The 19,133-nt window shown below is 48.2% G+C and overlaps 1 protein-coding gene across 6 annotated transcripts in view; it reads right to left on the bottom strand.

The window, feature by feature from the left end:
• Window positions 1-1,831: 1,831 nt before the first annotated feature.
• DCLK2 (doublecortin like kinase 2) overlaps window positions 1,832-19,133 on the bottom strand; it is a 180,984-nt gene continuing 163,682 nt past the window's right edge. For all 6 annotated transcript variants that reach the window (XM_055276101.1, XM_055276104.1, XM_055276105.1 and 3 more), the window contains 4 exons: window positions 12,155-12,251; window positions 11,470-11,550; window positions 10,182-10,298; window positions 1,832-3,242 (listed from right to left, as the gene is read on the bottom strand). In XM_055276101.1, the coding sequence (XP_055132076.1) occupies window positions 3,015-3,242; window positions 10,182-10,298; window positions 11,470-11,550; window positions 12,155-12,251 (523 nt within the window). In that variant the 3' untranslated portion in view covers window positions 1,832-3,014. The remainder of the gene's footprint in view (window positions 3,243-10,181; window positions 10,299-11,469; window positions 11,551-12,154; window positions 12,252-19,133) is intronic.

Here is a 19,133-nt window from a genome sequence, read left to right as displayed (position 1 = left end):
TCTATCATAGCAACCTTTCTGAAAAGAGGGTGAGAGGAAGAGAGAGAGAAAATGAGAGGCCGAGACTCAGCCCAGCTCAAGTAAGGGAATCAACATGAAACAGCCCACGCCATTCTCTCTGTGCAGGATTTGAGGAACCCAGCGGTTAAGTACCTGTATTTAATTTAGATTCTGAGACAGAATTACAGTTTAATAAATGTTTGCTAAACAAGTGGGCAGATGAACAATCTGCCTGTATCAGAACCTTTATTTAGCTCCTCCCCTCCAGGCCTTGATTTAGCCTTGGATAGACAGGGTCCCCCCCGCCCCGCCCCCAAAAAGAACATGCACTTTAGAGTCAGCAAAAGCTAACACTGCATCGTGGCTCCACCTCCTGCCAATTCTATGACCTTGGACGTGTGACTTGACTTCTTGGTTTGCTCCCCTAGAACCACATACTTCTGTAGGTTTTCCTGGAGTCATAACCATTTTAACAGGATGGCTAGGCAGTGCCACCCCTGCCAGTTCATGCTACTTCCGGTCTCCATCCTTACAGAGGGCGGAGGCATGTACCGACAGGAAGAGGCTCCTGCATCCTGACAGTGACTGGCACTGCCCGGCCACTTATTTTGTCTTTAGCAGATGTCTTTCTTTGAACCTCACAGTTCGAGGGAGGGAGATGGGTTTGGGGCTCAGATCGGTGCCAGAGGCCTTGTTCTATCGCTGTTTGCATTTTTCTCCTTCTTCCTTTTATTAGCTCTTCCCTTCCATTAACAAAAATATTTCTGTTGAAAGCTATGAAAAAGCTTGTCCTGTAACCAAAGAGGAGGCACAAGCAGAATGTTCTAGACCTATACATCACTGCTTTTTGAAACTGTCATCCTCCTGTAGCCTGACCCTGCTACAGCTGTGGACCTAGGAAGCCCACCGCCCACTCCCCCGGCTCGCAACCCACTGCACCTTGTGGCCAACCTCTGGACCTGATCAGGGGTCGGCACCAGCCCAGAACTCATTGTATCGCCTGGCCCATGAGATTGACTCATTCCTTCCAGCTACTTGAACTGAAAGATCCAGAGTCAAGTTAGATGGTTTCAAGCCCTGGGATTGTAAAGCCTTGAAAAGTTGGGGACAGAGGCAGTACCAGGGTAACCTGAACCACAGGTAAGTGGGTACTAGGAGGGGACAGAAACAAGAGTCTTGCAGAGAAAGCTGTAGCTGACAAGGCACTGGAAAAAGCAGACAGGAGACCACACAACCTCAGAGAGAGACAGGGGAACAACTGCCCAAACTCTCTGCCTTTCCTGCTGCTGCTTCATAAGGTTCCTCTGTTGCACACCAGGCACACCATTTGGGCTTTTGTGATGTGTCTTTTTTTTGAGACAGGTTCTCACTCTGTCACCCAGGCTAGAGTGCAGTGGCATGACCTCAGCTCACTGCAGCCTCTACCTCCCTGGTTCAAGTGATTCTCCCTCCTCAGCCTCCTAAGTAGCTGGGATTACAGGCATGCGCCACCATGCCCAGCTAGTTTTTCTATTTTTAGTAGAGATGGGGTTTTGTCATGTTGGCCAGGCTGGTCTTGAACTCCTGGCCTCAGGTGATTCACCCACCTTGGCCTCCCAAACTGCTGGGATTACAGGCCTGAGCCACCACACCCATTCCACACCTGTAACCAGACAAACTTCAACCAAGACACATTTCCATGTGTGCTCTCCCCAAGCTTCCTCTTTTCCCTGGGTGGCCCTGAGACTTTGCAAAACAGCCACTGGCACCCGCTGGAACCCGGGCCAAGGAGAACTTTAATCCCACACATCCTTGGCCAAACAACAGCACAGAAACCTTTGCCCATCCCTGATTACTTTTTTTCAAGAGGGAAAAGTTTATTGCAGGTTGGGTACACTTGTAAAAGGCAAAATCTAACAATGAGAACGAACTATAGGGCTCACCAGTTTAGCAGATGAGCAGGTAAAACAAATACACAGATTATATACAATTATTAAAAAGAGCAGGATGGTGGACAAAAAGGAAAAACTGCCAGCAGCCTTCCAGAAGGTTCACAAAGTATATCCAGGGAGCACCTTCCCGCCCAGTCCTGGCTGCTTCGGGCACGCCTCCTCCTGTGGTTACCTGCCCTGCTCCAGATGAAATGCAGATGAGGAAGCAGGTACCGGGCTCAGAAGTGGAGCTCGTTCTGCTCTGCAAGTCGCTGGCTTGCAGAGAAGCAGCCGCTGGGTGCCGCATGCGCCAAGCCTCTCATTAAAAAACCCGGAGGGCAGGTTCACGGGCATTTCCTAACACACGTGTGGGAAGAGCTGGGGGAAACCCATACCGCCCAGGGAAGAAGCGGCTTCTCCCATCGTCTGTGTACAAATGAATACTGAGCATTGTCTCTGGTGAGCCCAGTGCCCCAAGCCGAATGGCTGAGCCCACTGCACTGGGCCTCTGCGCGCTTCTCAAAGCCTGCAATCCGTGTCCAATGACCAATCGTCCTCTCAGGCGCTCACTTCTTCTATTAGAAAGCCAGTCCTCTTAGCCCCCATATCACCTCTCATAGGTCACCCACAAAAGGACAAATGCAATTCTACGTCTTTCGTAAAAAAAAAAAAAAAAACCAGAGAGAGAGAAAAGAAAGGGAGTGTTCTGAGTCTACTTAAATAAGGAAAAGGCCTTGGTTCATCCAAAGTGTTTCTATAAAAATGCATCGAATGCTGGAATAAAGTTGCACATTCTCCTGGTGAAGCTGTAAAATATCCAACAAACTGAAAATGACTGGGGATGATCTGGAACGAGTCTCTCCGAACAGCTGTTGGCAGAAAGGACGCGGCCTTTGATGCCTCCAGGAACCAGAAGGCAGAGCCCAGAGCACCAGGCCAGGCTCCAGCACGCTGGGCTCTGGCTCCCAGGCAGCCTGCGGAGGACCTGCGAACTCAGGCGCAGGCAGTGAAGAGAGGGAGGCCTGCAGCAAGGAGGCCGGTGAGGCCGAGCAGAGGGCTGGCTTCCTGGGCAGCAGCAGGCAGCTTCGCCCGTCTGCAGGAGGCTCAGTCGCGGTGGCGGCGCCAGGTTCCTGCCCGCTCACCACCCGTGGCAGCGGGAGGACAGTGGGGGGTGGGAGATTCCGGAGGGGTGGGGGCCGGGACTGCTTCCCCAGGCACAGGGGTCTCCTCCACTGAGGGAGGAACTGGAGAGATGGGCTCTATTCCAGGCCTGCCGCCGTCTTGACAGTGCTTGCTGCAGAAAATCTGCCCCTCCTTATCTAGAGCCGTGTTCTGAGGAGGAAACAGCAGAGACAACATATTACCCAGGCCCAGGCTCGGGTCCCAGCTGCCACGAGCAGAGAGCACGACAGAGCATGCACGGGCCTCAGAAACAGAAAAGGAGAAATAACACCAAGCTTCTAACAGAAGCATCACAGGAGAGCAATGGTTTTGGGAACCCACCAGGGGAAGGGGCCGTCCTTGGCCTCTGCTCCTACCCTGACCCAGGCTGGCAGCCCAGGACACACTGGATGTCTGTTGTCTTCTCTCGCTTTGGGCTGTGCCTGGGTTCTCACTGCTTCAGCCCAAGCCCAGACCTTAAGCTCCAAAGAATTCTGAGACAATAAGCAAAACTTACAAGGGTGCTCAGTCTCAGACGGTTTACTTTTCCAAATAAAGTTCTCTGTCACAGATTGTAAAGTTACCCGCATGTCCTGTGAACAATTAGTCATCCTAACAACCTGAGATGCTGTGAAGCCTATAAAAGGCCCAGGAATTGTATGGAGCCACATTATTCTTTTTTGAGATCCTCCATGATCTCCTCACCTGTCTTCTCTTCATGTGAAGCAAAGCTTCCTTATCCTGACACATCCTGAAAGTTTTTAAATCTGCTCAGCTCTTCAAGAAACAGAAACAGCCACAAAGATGTGAGGCAGTCACCATGCGTTCTAAGCCTGGCTGGGGAAGGGACCCTGGTCCTCCTTTCTCCTTCTCTATTTCCTGCTTGTCCAGGGAAGGCCGTCAAGCTGCCATCTCACTGGGCTTCCCAAAAGTGAAGGAGATGGCAGTTCCCAGGCATCTTTAGCTGAAAGAGACAACTGCCAGGAGGCATTTTGTAATCTAACTACCCTGGGGAGGGAGAGGGGAAAATGCACTAGAGATTCTTTCAGTACTTTAACAACAACAACAAAAAAAGCCTAGAGAAAATAAGAATCAACAACAGGGCTTTCTAAGATGAACTTGGGTGGTGGCCTCCAGGGCACCTGGGGCCACCTGTGGAATGGCTGCTTCTCCAGAGGCCCTGCCAAGTTCAAGCTGAACAGTCATCTATTTCTGGCCAGGTGCGGTGGCTCACACCTGTAATCCCAGCACTTCCGGAGGCCAAGGAGGGAGGATCACTTAAGGTCAGGAGTTTGAGACCAGCCTGGGCAACACAGAGAGACTCCAACTCCACAAAGAATTTAAAAATTAGCCGGGCATGGTGGCATGCACCTGTAGTCCTAGCTACTTGGAGGCTGAGGCAGGAGGATGGCTTGAGCTCAGGAGTTTGAGGATACGGTGAGCGAGGATCACACCACCGCACTCCAGTCTGGGCAACAGAGCAAGATCCTGTCTCAATAAACAAAACTCCTCAAACCCCTACAATTTCCAAGGACAATCTGAACTACCTGGAGAAAGGGTAACTGCGGAAAACTCCACTAAAAGATGCTCCCACCTACATGGGAAGCAGAGAGCCAGCATACAGGTCTTTCCTACCACAAAATGTCTCCTGGGTACAAGAAAATAATCCCCCTGTTATTTCTCCTTTTCTCTTCCTGTCAGAAGCACAGGGGCATGTGTGGCAGAAGGCAGGCTGGCAGTGCGGTTAGTACATACCATGGCCTTGGACCTAGCCAGAGGGAAGCAATGCAGGCGGCGGGAGAGGCAGGAGAAGGCAGGAGAGAAGCAGGGACAGAAACTAGACTTACTTTCAACAGAAGCAACACGAGTGAAACAGTTTTGTCTATCTTAAGTTAAGGCAATAAACCCAAATCCTTCCCCAACTTCCCCGTGAAACAAGGCATAATCCCCCAGCGAAGAAGGCAATGCCCTTGAAAACGTCCCTTCTCAAGTCTGCACCGCAGGCGCCAAGTGACAGCGGCTTCTCAGCATTCCCTTCCCACCACAAGATGGTCTCTCCTGGACTCTGCAGCCGGGGCGAGCCCCCCGGGTTACATGGGAGGCCGTCCTACGTGCACCCTGCTCTGTCCTTTCTTCTGCATGCTAAGGACAAGTCCAAGAAAACGGAACTGTAATCCCTCACCTCAGCCCTGCCTGAAACCAAGACCTCGCCCATGAAATTATCTTCTCTTATCCCAAAAGCTGGCTGAGATTACACTTACTGATACAAACCCATCTTTCGAAATGCAGCTGGAGAAAGAACAAAAGCCTTCAGGAAGGTACCCATCTTAAGCTGCTCTTTCCAAAAAGCCACTTTTCACCTAAGTGGGAAACAGCATTGGCAGGAGAACTACGGGACTCCTCCCGTGCTCTCACCAGCTGTTGGTCTGGAAAGGCAGGCAGTGTGGCAAGCTGAGAAGTTTTAAAATAAAGTTTTCCAGGGGTGTGCTTGGCTGGCTGGAAAGGATGTGAGTAGGTACAGAAGACCCACACCAGTAAGCAGCTGAGAGCCGGACAGTGGCATCAGAAACTGAGACAAGCGTGCAGGCGTGAGAGGGGCTGAGGATGGGTGCGCTGGTCGGGCGCAGTGTGGCGAATACCAGGATTCTGCTTCAGGCTCTCCCACTGTCTCAGCGGGGTAAAGAAGGAAACTCTGAGGTGCCTCTCAAACTGTCAAATCAAACTGTCAAATGAAATGCAGATAACACCATCAACTTTACTTTTTTCACCTTTATGTACCAGTTCCTAGCCCATAATTTTCTCACTGAAGCCTCAGGCCCCAACTCTAGGGATGTGAACACTAGGGTGACAGCAGATGGGAAGGTCCTGTCTGTAAGTTGTCTGATGATTCAACCTCCAGACGGTTGACACTACTTCCGCTATCATTTGTATCTGCAGAAAACCAGGTTGGCCCCACAGTCTCAGTTATGAGGACATATGAGTACCAGGGAGAGTCATTTTGAGGTTATTTTTAATGTAAAAACACTTAAAACTGTTCCCGAAGACAGGACGCACGGTGACGTGAGGAGAATGAGGACGAGGAGGAGGATGAGGAGGACGAGGAGGACCATACAGCAGCATCGCAAGTTCCCCCACACAACCATGCCCCGGACCGGGTCCCACGCCAGGGGAGGATCAGCAGCAGGCCTTCCCCTCCCGCTTTTGGGGACAGCCCAAAATTCACAGGCTGGTATTTTGGCCATCGGGAATGAGTGCCACCAGAGGCAAGCCTGATTGAATTTCCCTGTAGGTACTGAATGGGATCATGACATCAGCAGTTCCTCTGAGCTAACAGCCTGCAGAGTTGTGTAGGGAACATGGGGTTAGAGGGGACACCCTGCCAACATGCGCAAAATGACAACTGAACACACGTAAACACACAACATTTACAATCGCCATCAGAGCTGCAAACAATAATGGGTTGTTCGTTCACACAAACACCCTGTTAGAGCCCAGGAGTTTGTCTTTTGACTATTGAACTCCTCATCAGCAAATGGAAAATGGCATTTGTAAACCACACAACATAGGTTCTGTCTGAGGGGGTCTAAGCGTCATCATCCAGGACAGAGCCTGTAGAACAGCTAATTATTCCAGAACGTCAGCTGAGAGCCAGCCATAAAGAGGCTGGGCACAGGCCTACGGCCACTGATTCCTATCTGGGCTCCTGAGTCAAAAAGTGACCCCAGCAATGACTCCCTTCAGTCTCTGAGCAAACTCTCCTAAGCCCCAGGCACAGGGCGGTTAAAGGTTCTTCCTCTCAGAAGACTTAATATGGTTATTAAATTTCGATCCCAACCAATCTCTCTTCTTAAGGTTTTTTCATGACACGTTGAGTATGCCAATTTTTAATGTTTTATTTTTCTAAATTTTCCAAGAAGCTGCCTTACAACGCAGTGCACGGCGAGGCTGTGTACCACTGAGCCCATCCATCAATGCTAGCTCCCGCAAGGGAATCGCTGGAAACATTCTCATGCTGTTGGCTCAATCAAGATGGTTCTTTTCAAAGTGTCTAAGCTGTAATTCTTTGACAACTCTGACTTTCTCAGGCTTTCAGCAAAACACTGCTAAAATTCAAGGGAAACCACAACTCAAAAGGCCTTCTCACTGCTTTGGCACAGAGCGCCCCCAAAGTCCTGCAAGCCATCAAAAGACTCAGCTTGCACACCCAGGCTCTGTCTGGAGAGGGAGAGACGGAGAGCACACTTTCTGGCAGGGGAACTGCAAGGACACACAGAGGGTGGCCACATAAACACAGCCGCCCCTGGGGACAGAAGAGAATGACGGCCCAGTGGGTGCTGAGAAACTGGTGGATGCTCAATCCATATAACAGAGTACTGCACGCTTGTGGGGGGTGTAGGGTGTGTGGGGGTATGTGAGGTGTGTTCGGGTGTGGGGTGTGTGGGGTGTGTGGGGGTGTGTGTGGGTATGTGGGGGGTGTGGAGGTATGTGGGGTGTGTTGGGGTGTGTGCAGTGGGGGGTGTGGGGGATGTGGGGGATGTGTGAGGTATGTGGGGTGTGGGGGATGTGGAATGGGGGGTGTGGGGGATGTGGGGGGGTGTGGGGGATGTGTGGTGTGGGGGATGTTGGGGGGGTGTGGGGGTATGTGGGGTTTGTGGGGGGTGTGGGGTGTGTGGGGGTGCAGGGGGTGTGAGGGATGTGTGGTGTGGGGATGTGGGGGGTGTGTGGGGGTATGTGGGGTGTGTGGGGGTGTGGGGTGGGGGTAGGGGTGTGGGGTGTGTGGAGTTAGGGGTGTGGGGGATGTGTAGTGTGGGGGATGTGGGGTGTGTGGGGGTGTGTGGGGGTGTGTGGGGGTACAGGGGGTGTGAGGGATGTGTGGTGTGGGGGATGGGGGTATGTGGGGGTATGTGGGGTGTGTGGGGGTGGGGGGTGGGGGTAGGGGTGTGGAGTATGTGCAGTGGGGGGTGTGGGGGATGTGTAGTGTGGGGGATGTGGGGTGTGTGGGGGTGTGTGGGGGTGCAGGGGGTGTGAGGGATGTGTGGTGTGGGGGATGTGGGGGGTGTGTGGGGGTATGTGGGGTGTGTGGGGGTGTGGGGTGGGGGTAGGGGTGTGGAGTGTGTGGAGTGGGGGGTGTGGGGGATGTGTAGTGGGGGATGTGTAGTGTGGGGTGTCTGGGGGTGTGTGGGGTGTGTGGGGGTATGTGGGGTGTGCGGGGATGTGGGGTGTGTGGGGGTGCAGGGGGTGTGAGGGATGTGGGGAGTGTGTGAGGGTATGTGGGGCGTGTGGGGGTGTGGGGGGTGGGGGTGGGGGGTGTGTGGAGTGGGGGGTGTGGGGGATGTGTGGTGTGGGGGATGTGGGGGGTGTGTGGGGGATGTGTGGGGGTACGTGGGGTGTGTGGGGGTGTGGGGTATGTGGGGTGGGGGTGTGGGGGATGTGTGGTGTGGGAGATGTGGGGAGTGTGTGGGGGTATGTGGGGTGTGTGGGGGTGTGTAGTGTGGGGGATGTATGATGTGGGGGGGTATGGGGTGTGTAGGGGGTGTGTGGGGGTATGTGGGGTGTGTGGGGGTATGTGGGGTGTGTAGGGGTGTGGGGGGTGGGGGTGGAGGTGTGTGTGTGGAGTGGGGGGTATGGGGGATGTGTGGTATTGGGGATGTGAGGGGTGTGTGGGGGTATGTGGGGTGTTTGGGGGTGTGGGGTGTGTTGGGGTGTGGGGGGTGTGAGGGATGTGTGGTGTGGGGGGTGTAGGGTGTGTGGGGGTATGAGGGATGCGTAGTGTGGGGTGTTGGGGGTGTGAGGGATGTGTGGTGTTGGGGGTGTGAGGGATGCGTAGTGTGGGGTGTTGGGGGTGTGAGGGATGTGGGGTGTTGGGGGTGTGAGGGATGTGTGGTGTGGGGGGTGTGGGAGATGTTGGGGGTGTGGGGGTGTGGGGATGTGGGTTATGAGTGTGGCTTCCTTATAGCTTCTATCTAGACCCCGTGTCTTCCTAGGTAAGGCTCCCAGACAACCATGTACCATGAGAATATGCCACTGTTTCCCTTCTAGTTGGGTAGGAAACAAGGAGGACCTTCCAGAGGGTGAGAGGCCTGTCCCAAGTACAAGTGACGGAGCTGTAGAGGTGGCCCATCCTTAGCTGTCAGGACTCAGTGTGGTCACGGGGGGCCCAGATGTGAAACTCAGACGCCCATCACCTCAGCAGGTCTGATTCAAAAGCCGCTCCAGCCAACTCCAGCTCTGGGAAAGGCCGCTCTGCCCCTGTTCCCTGCTCCTGGGAGTGTGTGGGGAGAACCGAGGTCCCTGCCTGGGTGGCTGGTTGGCTTCTACCTGCTCATGGTGAGCTAGCCTTCCGGCCCAGGGTTGCATTGGCTCAGGCCTGGACAGCTGCTGTGGGTGTGCTGCCCTCACCTCTGGTTCAATGCTTTTTCCTTTTGATTCATTTACTCTCATGTCACTTTTCATTTTAACTTGTTGTGTTTATGTATTTAGGAAAGTTGCCTTAAGAAACATTTTGGAAGAAGAAAAGGCTAAAAAAATAAGGCCATCATTGTCACTGACATGTCATAAAATGTTACCAACCCTGAAAAACGAATATATATTTTTTTCCTTGGTTCTGTACTTTTAAAAGCCCCAAACTGTATTTTATAAAACAGTGATTTTTTAAAACTGAAATTTGTTTAGCTTTGGCTGTTTCTTATCCCAAATCTCAAAGAATAATTCACATCTCTAATAATCTATTTCTGAGGCCTTGGAGTAGGCAGGGAGTTAATTCCTAACACAACAAATCCCGCCAGGGCTTGGGAGTCTCTCCAGATGAGAAGGCAGAGACAAGAGCGGAAGCAGCTGCCCAGAGAGCCTGGCCAGGAGCTCCTTGACGCCTGGACCCCTCACACCAGCCCTGCTGTTCCCTGCACAAGCCCCTCCACACAGTGCCCGAAGCCTGGGAGTTGCCGGACGAGTGCCCTCCACATGCCAAGCCAATCTTCATATGAAAATCTTCATATGAAATAGGACCACGGAAGGCACCAACTTCCAAGTGAGGGCAGCTCCCGGCTACCTAATTCAAAAACTTCAAGGCCAGCTCCGCAGTCAGGCCAGACGCTGCCGCCTTCCACTCACCATGATGACGGAGACCCCGGTGGTAGTGCTGTTCTGTTTGGGGAGCGCATTATTAAAGTGCTGTTTTAGTTTACCTGTCACCTCAGCTTGCATGTTATTCTCCTGGGAGGCATCATCCTACAGGAAAGAAAAGAATCAAATACAATGCTTTTTCCATCCTCCCCTTTGAGTTGTCTTTTCCTTAAGAGTCCCCCTCCTCACCTGAACCACCCTCCTGACCTCTTCCTAAATGGGCCCCTCTTAGCCACAGAATTAGGAAAGCAATGATCTTTCAAAAATAACTATTGTTATTCAGTAGTCCCATACCCTGAGAAAGACCTCACACCATTCCCTCTGCCCCTCAGGACTAGAGTAGGCCCAGGAGAGGGCACAGGTCTCCCAGGACACAAAGCATGACACACTTTAGGCTACTGAGACCCTCACCCAAGGCACACGATTTAGTATGATCCCTCCCATGGAAGCATCAAAGGTAATTGTTTTTCACTTTAATCAAGAATTCATTTAGTTGTTAGTCTTTATTGCTTATAATAAAAAAAAAAAAAAATGTATCTTAGCTACTTGATCCAAGAACCACGTCATTTAGCCCAAGAGAGCAGCAAGCAGGGTCCAGAGAAACTGCACCCGGATGGCGGGTGGGTGGGGCAGTGGAGGTACACAGGGAGCTTCCCAACCCGAGTCAACAAAGCCCTGGGCTAATTAAACTAACTTCACTCTCCTGGAGCCTCCCAGAAATGAGGGAAATGGAAGAAATGTAATTTCCACAGTCCTCATTTATTGGATCATGTTTCCCTCCTAGAGACCACCTGAGCCTCTGGGAGAGAACTCTAGTCAATATCATGTGTCTCCACCCAGCTCTGAAGCCACCCTGTCTCAGCCTCCCCATCAACAGCAGGAGGTCTCCTGAGAGCACGTGCCCTGAAGGCACAAAGATCAGAGTCTGAAACAGGCTCCTCTCCAGGGCAAACCCTGGAAACTCTCAAACCCTGGAACCGCAGAAGATGAAAGCTAAAAGCCTCCTGAAAGAGCACTGTGGCCAACTCCATTTTGCAGGGCCAAGAAAGGGACAGTGACTTGCCCAGGTGACTCGCGGAGCAGGGTCTAAGACTGGCACCCTAGTGCCAACTGCTTTCTTGGGGAGCCATCTTCATGCTACTTGCTCAATGGGACAGATAGACATCTACCATGGAGCTTGGATGCATAACTTTTGCATTTGCAAACATCACAGTGAGGAACTGTGCTGTTGGCCAGAGCACAGTGATGCCCATTCCCTGGGAATGTGGGTACTTACTGACACCCAGGGGTGACTCAGGATTTGTCCCGCGGTACACCGAGCTTCAACATTTACCTGAAGCATTTGACTGATTAATTCCTACAAATAAACAAACAAGTAAGACCACAGAGGAGGAGAAAGGAGGTAATTCCAGCATAAATACAGAAATCTGAGTTTGTGGCAAGCACTTCAGAGAAGAGCCAGCACAGCTGCTAACTGATTCAAACTAAAACGTAATTATACCTACTCTCCTAATGCCTTAAAGCAGTGCAACAGAAAAGACAGTCTCTCGTGAGTCCATGTGAAACTAAGATGTTCTCCCCTAAGAATTCCGGTCATTGTTATTATTCCACAGTCTAAAACTGCAGAATTTTTCCTTTTGGCAATTCAGTGTGTTTCATGAGTCCATCCCTGTATCCTGATGGGTGCCCAATACATATTTCTTGAGTAAATGAAATAATGGATGTTGAGAGCTTAGAGGAGCACAAGAGGATGGAGGGAAACCAGAAAGATGACAAGTCCAGCTTTAAGAATTTGGCCAAGAACTTCAGAGACCATACCATGGGATGAACTTAAAAGAACAACCACACATTAAAAGCCAAGGAACTTTCTGGAATGCAATACCAAGCACGGCTACAGCCCTGTGCAATGGGTGAGGACCCCACAACGTAATACAACCCACGGAAACAGGCCTGGAGGGTACCTTGGCAGAGTCCGTGATGTTATCCCAGTAGGGGGCCGGAAACTCCAGCTTCCCAGCCAAGATCTGGTCGAAGAGATCTTCCTGGAGATTGTTCTCACTACGCCAGTGACAAAGAAATGGAAGAAAAGTCAGTCACCGTAGAATTTTTCAACAAAATGTCCACGGGAAGAGTGGGGAAAGGAGCCCAGTCTCTGGCTTTGACTTGGGCATTCCATATCTCAATTATGTATCTCAATTCCATTTGTAATAACAACTTCTCCTTTTAGACAATGAGCCAAAGAATATTTCCATAGGCCAAGGAATTAAAGAGACAGAGACAATGACTCAAACATTTGCTTAATGAGTGCAGAGTTTCAGTTTGGGAAGGTGGAAAAGTTCTGGAAAGGGACGGAGGTGATTCTTGCACACGGTGTGAACGTATTTAGTGGTACTGGAAAGGGGCGGCAGTGATTCTTGCACACAGTGTGAACGTATTTAGTGGTACTGAACTGTACGCTTAAAAACGGTGAGAATGATTGATTTTGTTATGTATATTTACCACACACACACTCAAGAAAATATTTGAATCCACAAATAATGGAAATCCTCATTTCGGGGGGAAAAAAATCAGCATCTGCCCTCAAGCTGTCACGGCAACAAGAAAGGAAAGGCAGAAAATCTAAGTCCGATCTCCTTTCCCTTCTTCTTTCCAATTTAATAGCCAAAGATCAGTGTAACTGCCAACATATGAAAAAGTCATAAGGAGTTCAGGATCTGGATAAACATTCATGAAATAATTAGTTCACCGTTGGAAACTGACTGTCATTTAAGCTCAGTCTGAGAGGAAGGGCCAACCCAAGATGCCAAGCAGAACGGCATAGGCTGGGGCAAACCCGTATCAGCAGCTCACAGGGGCTCCCTCCCACCTGCACCCGACCGACCCACCCTCGGAGGTGCACTTACACAGTTAGTGCCTGATGAATATAGGCTGACCTGACTTCTCATGAATGATGTCATGGAAATGTGGAAACACCACTGGGGAAGACGTCCCCAACCTCCCATATAACTTCACCTCCAGAGCCCCCTCACTTGGTGGGTGCATCGATGGCTAGAGTGAGGAACAGCATCACTAGTTTTCCAGGCCATTACAAGGCCCCATGAGAAAGCTCAGAATGGGCTATTGGAGTCAACTTCAAAATCCAGGAGTGCAAGTTAAGTATTACCCGGCAAGTGTGCAAACCATTCTTGGAATTTCTTCACCCAGCCTTCAGGGTTTTACTACCAACCCCCTCAAAGGGGAACAAGGGCAAGCATGGTGTCCTGAGAAACAGATCATTCAGGACAGTGTCTAGCAATAAATTCTAGGGCTGTTGTGATGACATGGCTCCCTCATTCCTCTCCTATTAAAAAGAGTAGAGTTGGCTGGGTGTGATGGCTCATGCCTGTAATCCCAACACTCTGGGAGGCCGAGGTGGGTGGATTACCTGAGGTCAGGAGTTCGAGACCAGCCTGACCAACGTGGTGAAACCCTGTCTCTACTAAAAATACAAAAAAATCAGCCAGGCATGGTGGTGCACACCTGTAATCCCAGCTACTCAGGAGGCTGGGGCAGGAGAATCCCTTGAACCTGGGAGGTGGAGGTTGCAGTAAGCCGAGATCGCACCACTGCATTCCAGCCTGGGCAACAGAGCAAGACTCTGTCTCAAAAAAAAAAAAAAAAAAAAAAAAAAAAGTAGAGTTTGTGAGCTTTGTAAATATTCACGACATTTAAGAGCAAGCCCAGGTCTTTGCTATTGTAAATAGTGCCACAATAAACATACGTGTGCATGTGTCTTTATAGAAGCATGATTTATAATCCTTTGGGTATATACCCAGTAATGGGATGGCTGGGTCAAATGGTATTTCTAGTTCTGGATCCTTGAGGAATCGCCACACTGTCTTCCACAATGGTTGAACTAGTTTACAGTCCCACCAACAGTGTAAAAGTGTTCCTATTTCAAATGTCCATCAATGATAGACTGCATTAAGAAAATGTGGCACATATACACCATGGAATACTATGCAGCCATAAAAAAGGATGAGTTCATGTCCTTTGTAGGGACATGGATGAAGCTGGAAACCATCATTCTCAGCAAACTATCGCAAGGACAAAAAACCAAACAACCCATGTTCTCACTCATAGGTGGGAATTGAACAATGAGAACACATGGACCCAGGAAGGGGAACATCACACACTGGGGCCTGTCATGGGGTGGGGAGAGGGGGAGGGATAGCATTAGGAGATATACCTAATGTAAATGATGAGTTAATGGGTGCAGCACACCAACATGATGCATGTATACATATGTAACAAACCTGCATGTTGGGCACATGTACCCTAGAACCTAAATAAAAAATAAAAATAAAAAAAGCAAGCCCAGCTGAATGGACATCCACTGGTCCATGGAGTTTGGTGAAGAGGCACACTGAGGAGCGAAAGTCAGGACAGATAACTGGGCCAGGATTCCCACTACTGTCCCGAAGAGTGATTTCCTATGAATGCACACACGTTTCTTAGTGTCAAAATGTTTTCTTTCCTTTTCACTGTTATTTCCTTGCTGAGTGAATTCAGCTTGCTGCTCCTTCAAAGTGAGTACAGAATACATCTAAGATTATTAGATTTAGTGGAAAACTTAAGAAAACCAGAGGGCTTCAACACATGATGCTAGAAAAGGATATTAAAAATGAGCTATTTCCACAATCATTCTTTTCAGTCACCCTTATCTATTATTCCACTCACCTCTCCCTTATTTTTTCTGGAATCTCAAATATCTTTTATTTTGTTAATCTATATAGCTTTTATTTTGTTAATAAATAGCTAAAAAGCTGGAAGTGTGTGCACAGCAGTCATTTATAGCAGCTGGTTCTTGGCAAAATACCCTGAGTCAACAAACAAAACCATAGGGTGTCTCAGCAATGAGAATGGGACCCTGAAGTATCCACTGTTAGTTGCAAGAGCTTTGACAGTTGGGGCCTGCCCCGCACTAGAAAAACAGAAAGCTAATTTATCTTTCTTAGCAGTCATGTAAGAAAAGCTGCTCTGATTAAATCCACACTGGATTTGGTATCACACTGATACTCCACAATCTGGCTGAGATCCTTCATGGCATTTTTAAATTCTAAAACAATATAGCCTTTGGACCAAGGTGCTGTAAGTCTAAAAATGTCTGTTAAGAAAAACTTGAAAAATAACAAAAGAGTTTGTGCACACGCTCTCTTTTCAATGACAAAGCATTATAATTCAGAAAAGGTAAACCTGAAAATGTTGTAAGCTATTTCCCAAATGATGTTCAAACATTCCACTTAGAGCACTTTGTGTGTGTTTTAAGAGAAACAAAAATTTCAGTATAGTCATACAAATAATACTTTTTGTCAGTGACCCTAAGAGCAGACTTGCTTAGACAACAACTAAAATTTTGGGTGCCTCTGAAAAACCAATCTACTTCTCGGTAATGATCAATCTGATATTGAAAAAGACTAGAAGGAAATGGCCCAGGCACAGTGGCTCACAACTATAATCTCAACACTTTGAGAGGCTAGAGTGGGAGGACTGCCTGAAGCTAGGAGTTCAAGACCAGCCTGGACAACACTGCAAGACCCCATCTCAACGAAAAACTTCAACAACTAGTGCAATATAGTGGTGCACACATGTGGTCTCAGCTACTCAGGAGGCTGAGGGAGGAGGACTGCTTGAGCCAGGAGTTGGAGACTGCAGTGAGCTGTGATTGCACCACTACACTCCAGCCTGGTCAACAGACACCCTGTCTCTTAAAAAATAAATTAAAAAGATTAAAAAATAAAATTTACAGACTGGGCAACAAAGTGAGACCCTATCTCTTAAAAAAAAAAAAAAAAAAAAAGCTGGGCATGGTGGTGTGTGCTTGTAGTCCCAGCTACTTGGGAGGCTGACGTGGGAGGATTCCTTGAGCCTGGAGTGGGCTGTGATCACACCAGCCTGGGTGACAGAGCAAGATCCTGCCTATAAAAAAGAAAAAAAAAAAAAGACTAGAAAGAGAACACATGTCAAACTACAACTAAAACCTGAAAAGCCTGAAGAAGAAAGAATGAAAGATGCTACAGTCAGAGAAGCTAAAACTGTAAATTCCAAATAACAATTTTAGTTTAAATGCTTTGGGTTAAAGTTGTCTTTTGTATAAAACAAAAAGACTATTTTGAAATATGTGAAGGACTTTAAAGTACAAATGTAGACAATCTATTTTATACCAAACTTATTTACCATAATTTAAAGTACCATGTCTGTAATTAATGACATACATTTCTGTATTATAGTACGTTATAAAATCTACCCAGAATGTCGCTGTATGCCATGAAGACACTTAGGTAACATGTGTTTAACATTACAGATTCTCTTTCATCACAATATGATATAAAAGAGGGAAAGTGCTGTCTTAATTTTTAAAAGCTACCTGGAGGTCTATGACCTGCTTCTGAAGGCAGCATATTAGGGCAGCAGCTTTCAGAATGTAGCTTTATTGCTTTTGATTAGCCAAACTTATCTCTAGACCCCACAAAAAAGCTGCTCCCCGTTCAGTATCAACCCATGATAAATGCATCCTCTTCAATTTGAGTCTCACTTTTGTTAAAAAGTAAAAAGCAGTGAAAGAAAAAACTCTCAGGCTGCACCGGCAACTGCAAACACTAGAGGGAGTTGTGAGCACACAGTCCTCTCAAACTCATCCCCCAAGACCCTTTCCCAGCTGATCCCAGCTTGGGTTAGCCAGGGAAGGGAACTCTGCTGTAACTGGCCCAGGATCACCTGTCATCAAGATGCATTCCCCTTCTCCACTTGACCAACTCCCAAAACATGACATCACTGAGACCAGCCAAGGCCCGGTGTGACTTTAAAAATGGCCACAAATTATTCCCTTCCCACTATATACTTAGCTCATTTTCTCCCACATTTACTCTCGGGTTAGTTGTTTGACTTGATTTGCTTAACGGCACATCAAGTGTGAGGTGAGCAGAGGCTGAGGAAGTGCTCAGGGAGTGGAACTTGCCCTGTCTCTGGCTGCTTTGGGGAATCTTACATCCACTCTTATGGAAGCCCAGGACATCCCCTGCATGATGAAAGCACAGGGCCAAGTCATCTCTCTTGTCCCAGTGGACACTGAGCAATCTACCAGGGGTGCAAGTGGGGCCATCCTAGAGCATCAAGCCCCCACTGAGCCAGCCAGCTCAGAAGATTCACTCAACTGATCTATGCAATTGTTTCACACTCCTAACTTCAGGGGTAGTTTGCTACTCAGCAAAAGCTAACTGAAATGTACAGTAATTCCACAGTCTGTGTAACCCACCTAGTCAATGACTTTGGTGGAAGGCCACGATGTCGACGGCCAGATGGAAATATCTTTCCACCTATAAAAACTCCACTAATACCACAAAGGTCTCACTCAAATGCTACATCTTTCATGAATGCTACATCCTTGTGATTTCCAGCCCTGAACTAAGCACTCCCTCATGCTCTGCTTATTCTCTTTGATCAATAGTCTTGTGAGGTGTGTCTTTATCTATAGCATAAGGCTTTCAAAAGTAGAGACTAACATCTGTCAGTCTTATGTTTACTGCAATGCCAATTAGAAAACTATTCAACGCAATGGGAAAACTGAGAATTTTAAAAAGATAATCAACTTGTCTGTATGTTTGAAAGTTTTCATAATAAAATGTTGGAGGGAAAAGAAGATAAAACCATTTTTCACTTACTGATCCAGTACAACACTGTAAACACCAAGCCATAGGCTAAATGTTCATGTCTCCCCAAAATTCACATGCTGAAACCTAATGCCCAATGTGATGGTAGTAGGAGATGGGACCTTTGGGCAGCCATGCTATTGTTAGGGGTGGAGCTCTCATGAATAAGATTAGGGCCCTTACAAAAGACCCCAGAGATTCCCTTGCCCTTTCCACTGCATATGGTTAGAGTGAGGAGACGGCTCTCTATGAACCAGGAAGTGAGCCCTCAACAGTCACCAAATCTGTAGTACCTTGATCTTGGAATTCTCAACCTCCAGAACTGGAAGGATGAATTTTCTGGTGTTTATAAGCCACACTGTATATGATATTTTGTTATGGCTAGTCAAATAACCTAAGGGAAACCACGACCTCAGGTTTTGTTCACCACTTTATTCCTAGCACTTAAAATCATGCCTGGCGCACAGTAGCTACTCACTAGAGAGTTACAAAATGAACAAAGGAAGAGATTAAAGTGAAAAGAAGTCAAGAAAACTCAGAAGAAAACAGAACATGCATGGTTAGATGAACTTCTGCTTCAGAGTAATTCATTTGCTCCAGAGGGGGAGATGAAACTCATCAAAAGAGCTGTGGCTGAAGCCCCTCACTCATTCCCTGCACAAAGATTGCCAGGCCAATGAGTGTGCTCCCGTGCCCTGCTCAAACACACTGACCATTGTCAGTGGCCATCTCTGCTCCCACCATGTGAAGCAAATGGTTACCAAGACTCAGTCAGTCTGTGTATTCCCAGGCCTATTTATACCACAAGTGTTTGTAATTCTATTCTTAATTAAATGTCATGTGAACCAATAAAATGAATTTTAAGAAGAAAGAGATCCTGTTTCTATGAGAACAAACTTGAATGCTTTGGAAAGAGGATATAAAAACTGCTGTCTAATTGAGTGAGAGAGACCACTATGAAGAACTGGAAGACGACATACCTGGAAGGATTCGGACTGCTTCACAAGGCTCTTTAAATCTTGCGGTGGTTTGAAAAGATGGAGAAACTGGATACGGTAGACACTGTATTATGGGTTTATTTTTATGAAAAAATGAACACTGGAAACTCAGAGGACCAACAAACACAAAGCAAAGGCCTTCACCTCACACCCAAAGTATGCTAATGAGTATACACATTAATAGGCTGTAAATTAAAAAGTGAAAGGTGTTTATGTAATTTTTAACTGGCATTTTTAGTGACCAAACAGTTCTG

Source organism: Symphalangus syndactylus, chromosome 4 (assembly GCF_028878055.3).
Source record: "Symphalangus syndactylus isolate Jambi chromosome 4, NHGRI_mSymSyn1-v2.1_pri, whole genome shotgun sequence".
Taxonomy (NCBI): Eukaryota; Metazoa; Chordata; class Mammalia; order Primates; family Hylobatidae; genus Symphalangus; species Symphalangus syndactylus.
Note: the sequence above shows the minus strand (reverse complement) of the source record. Positions and strands in the feature narration are given on the sequence as shown.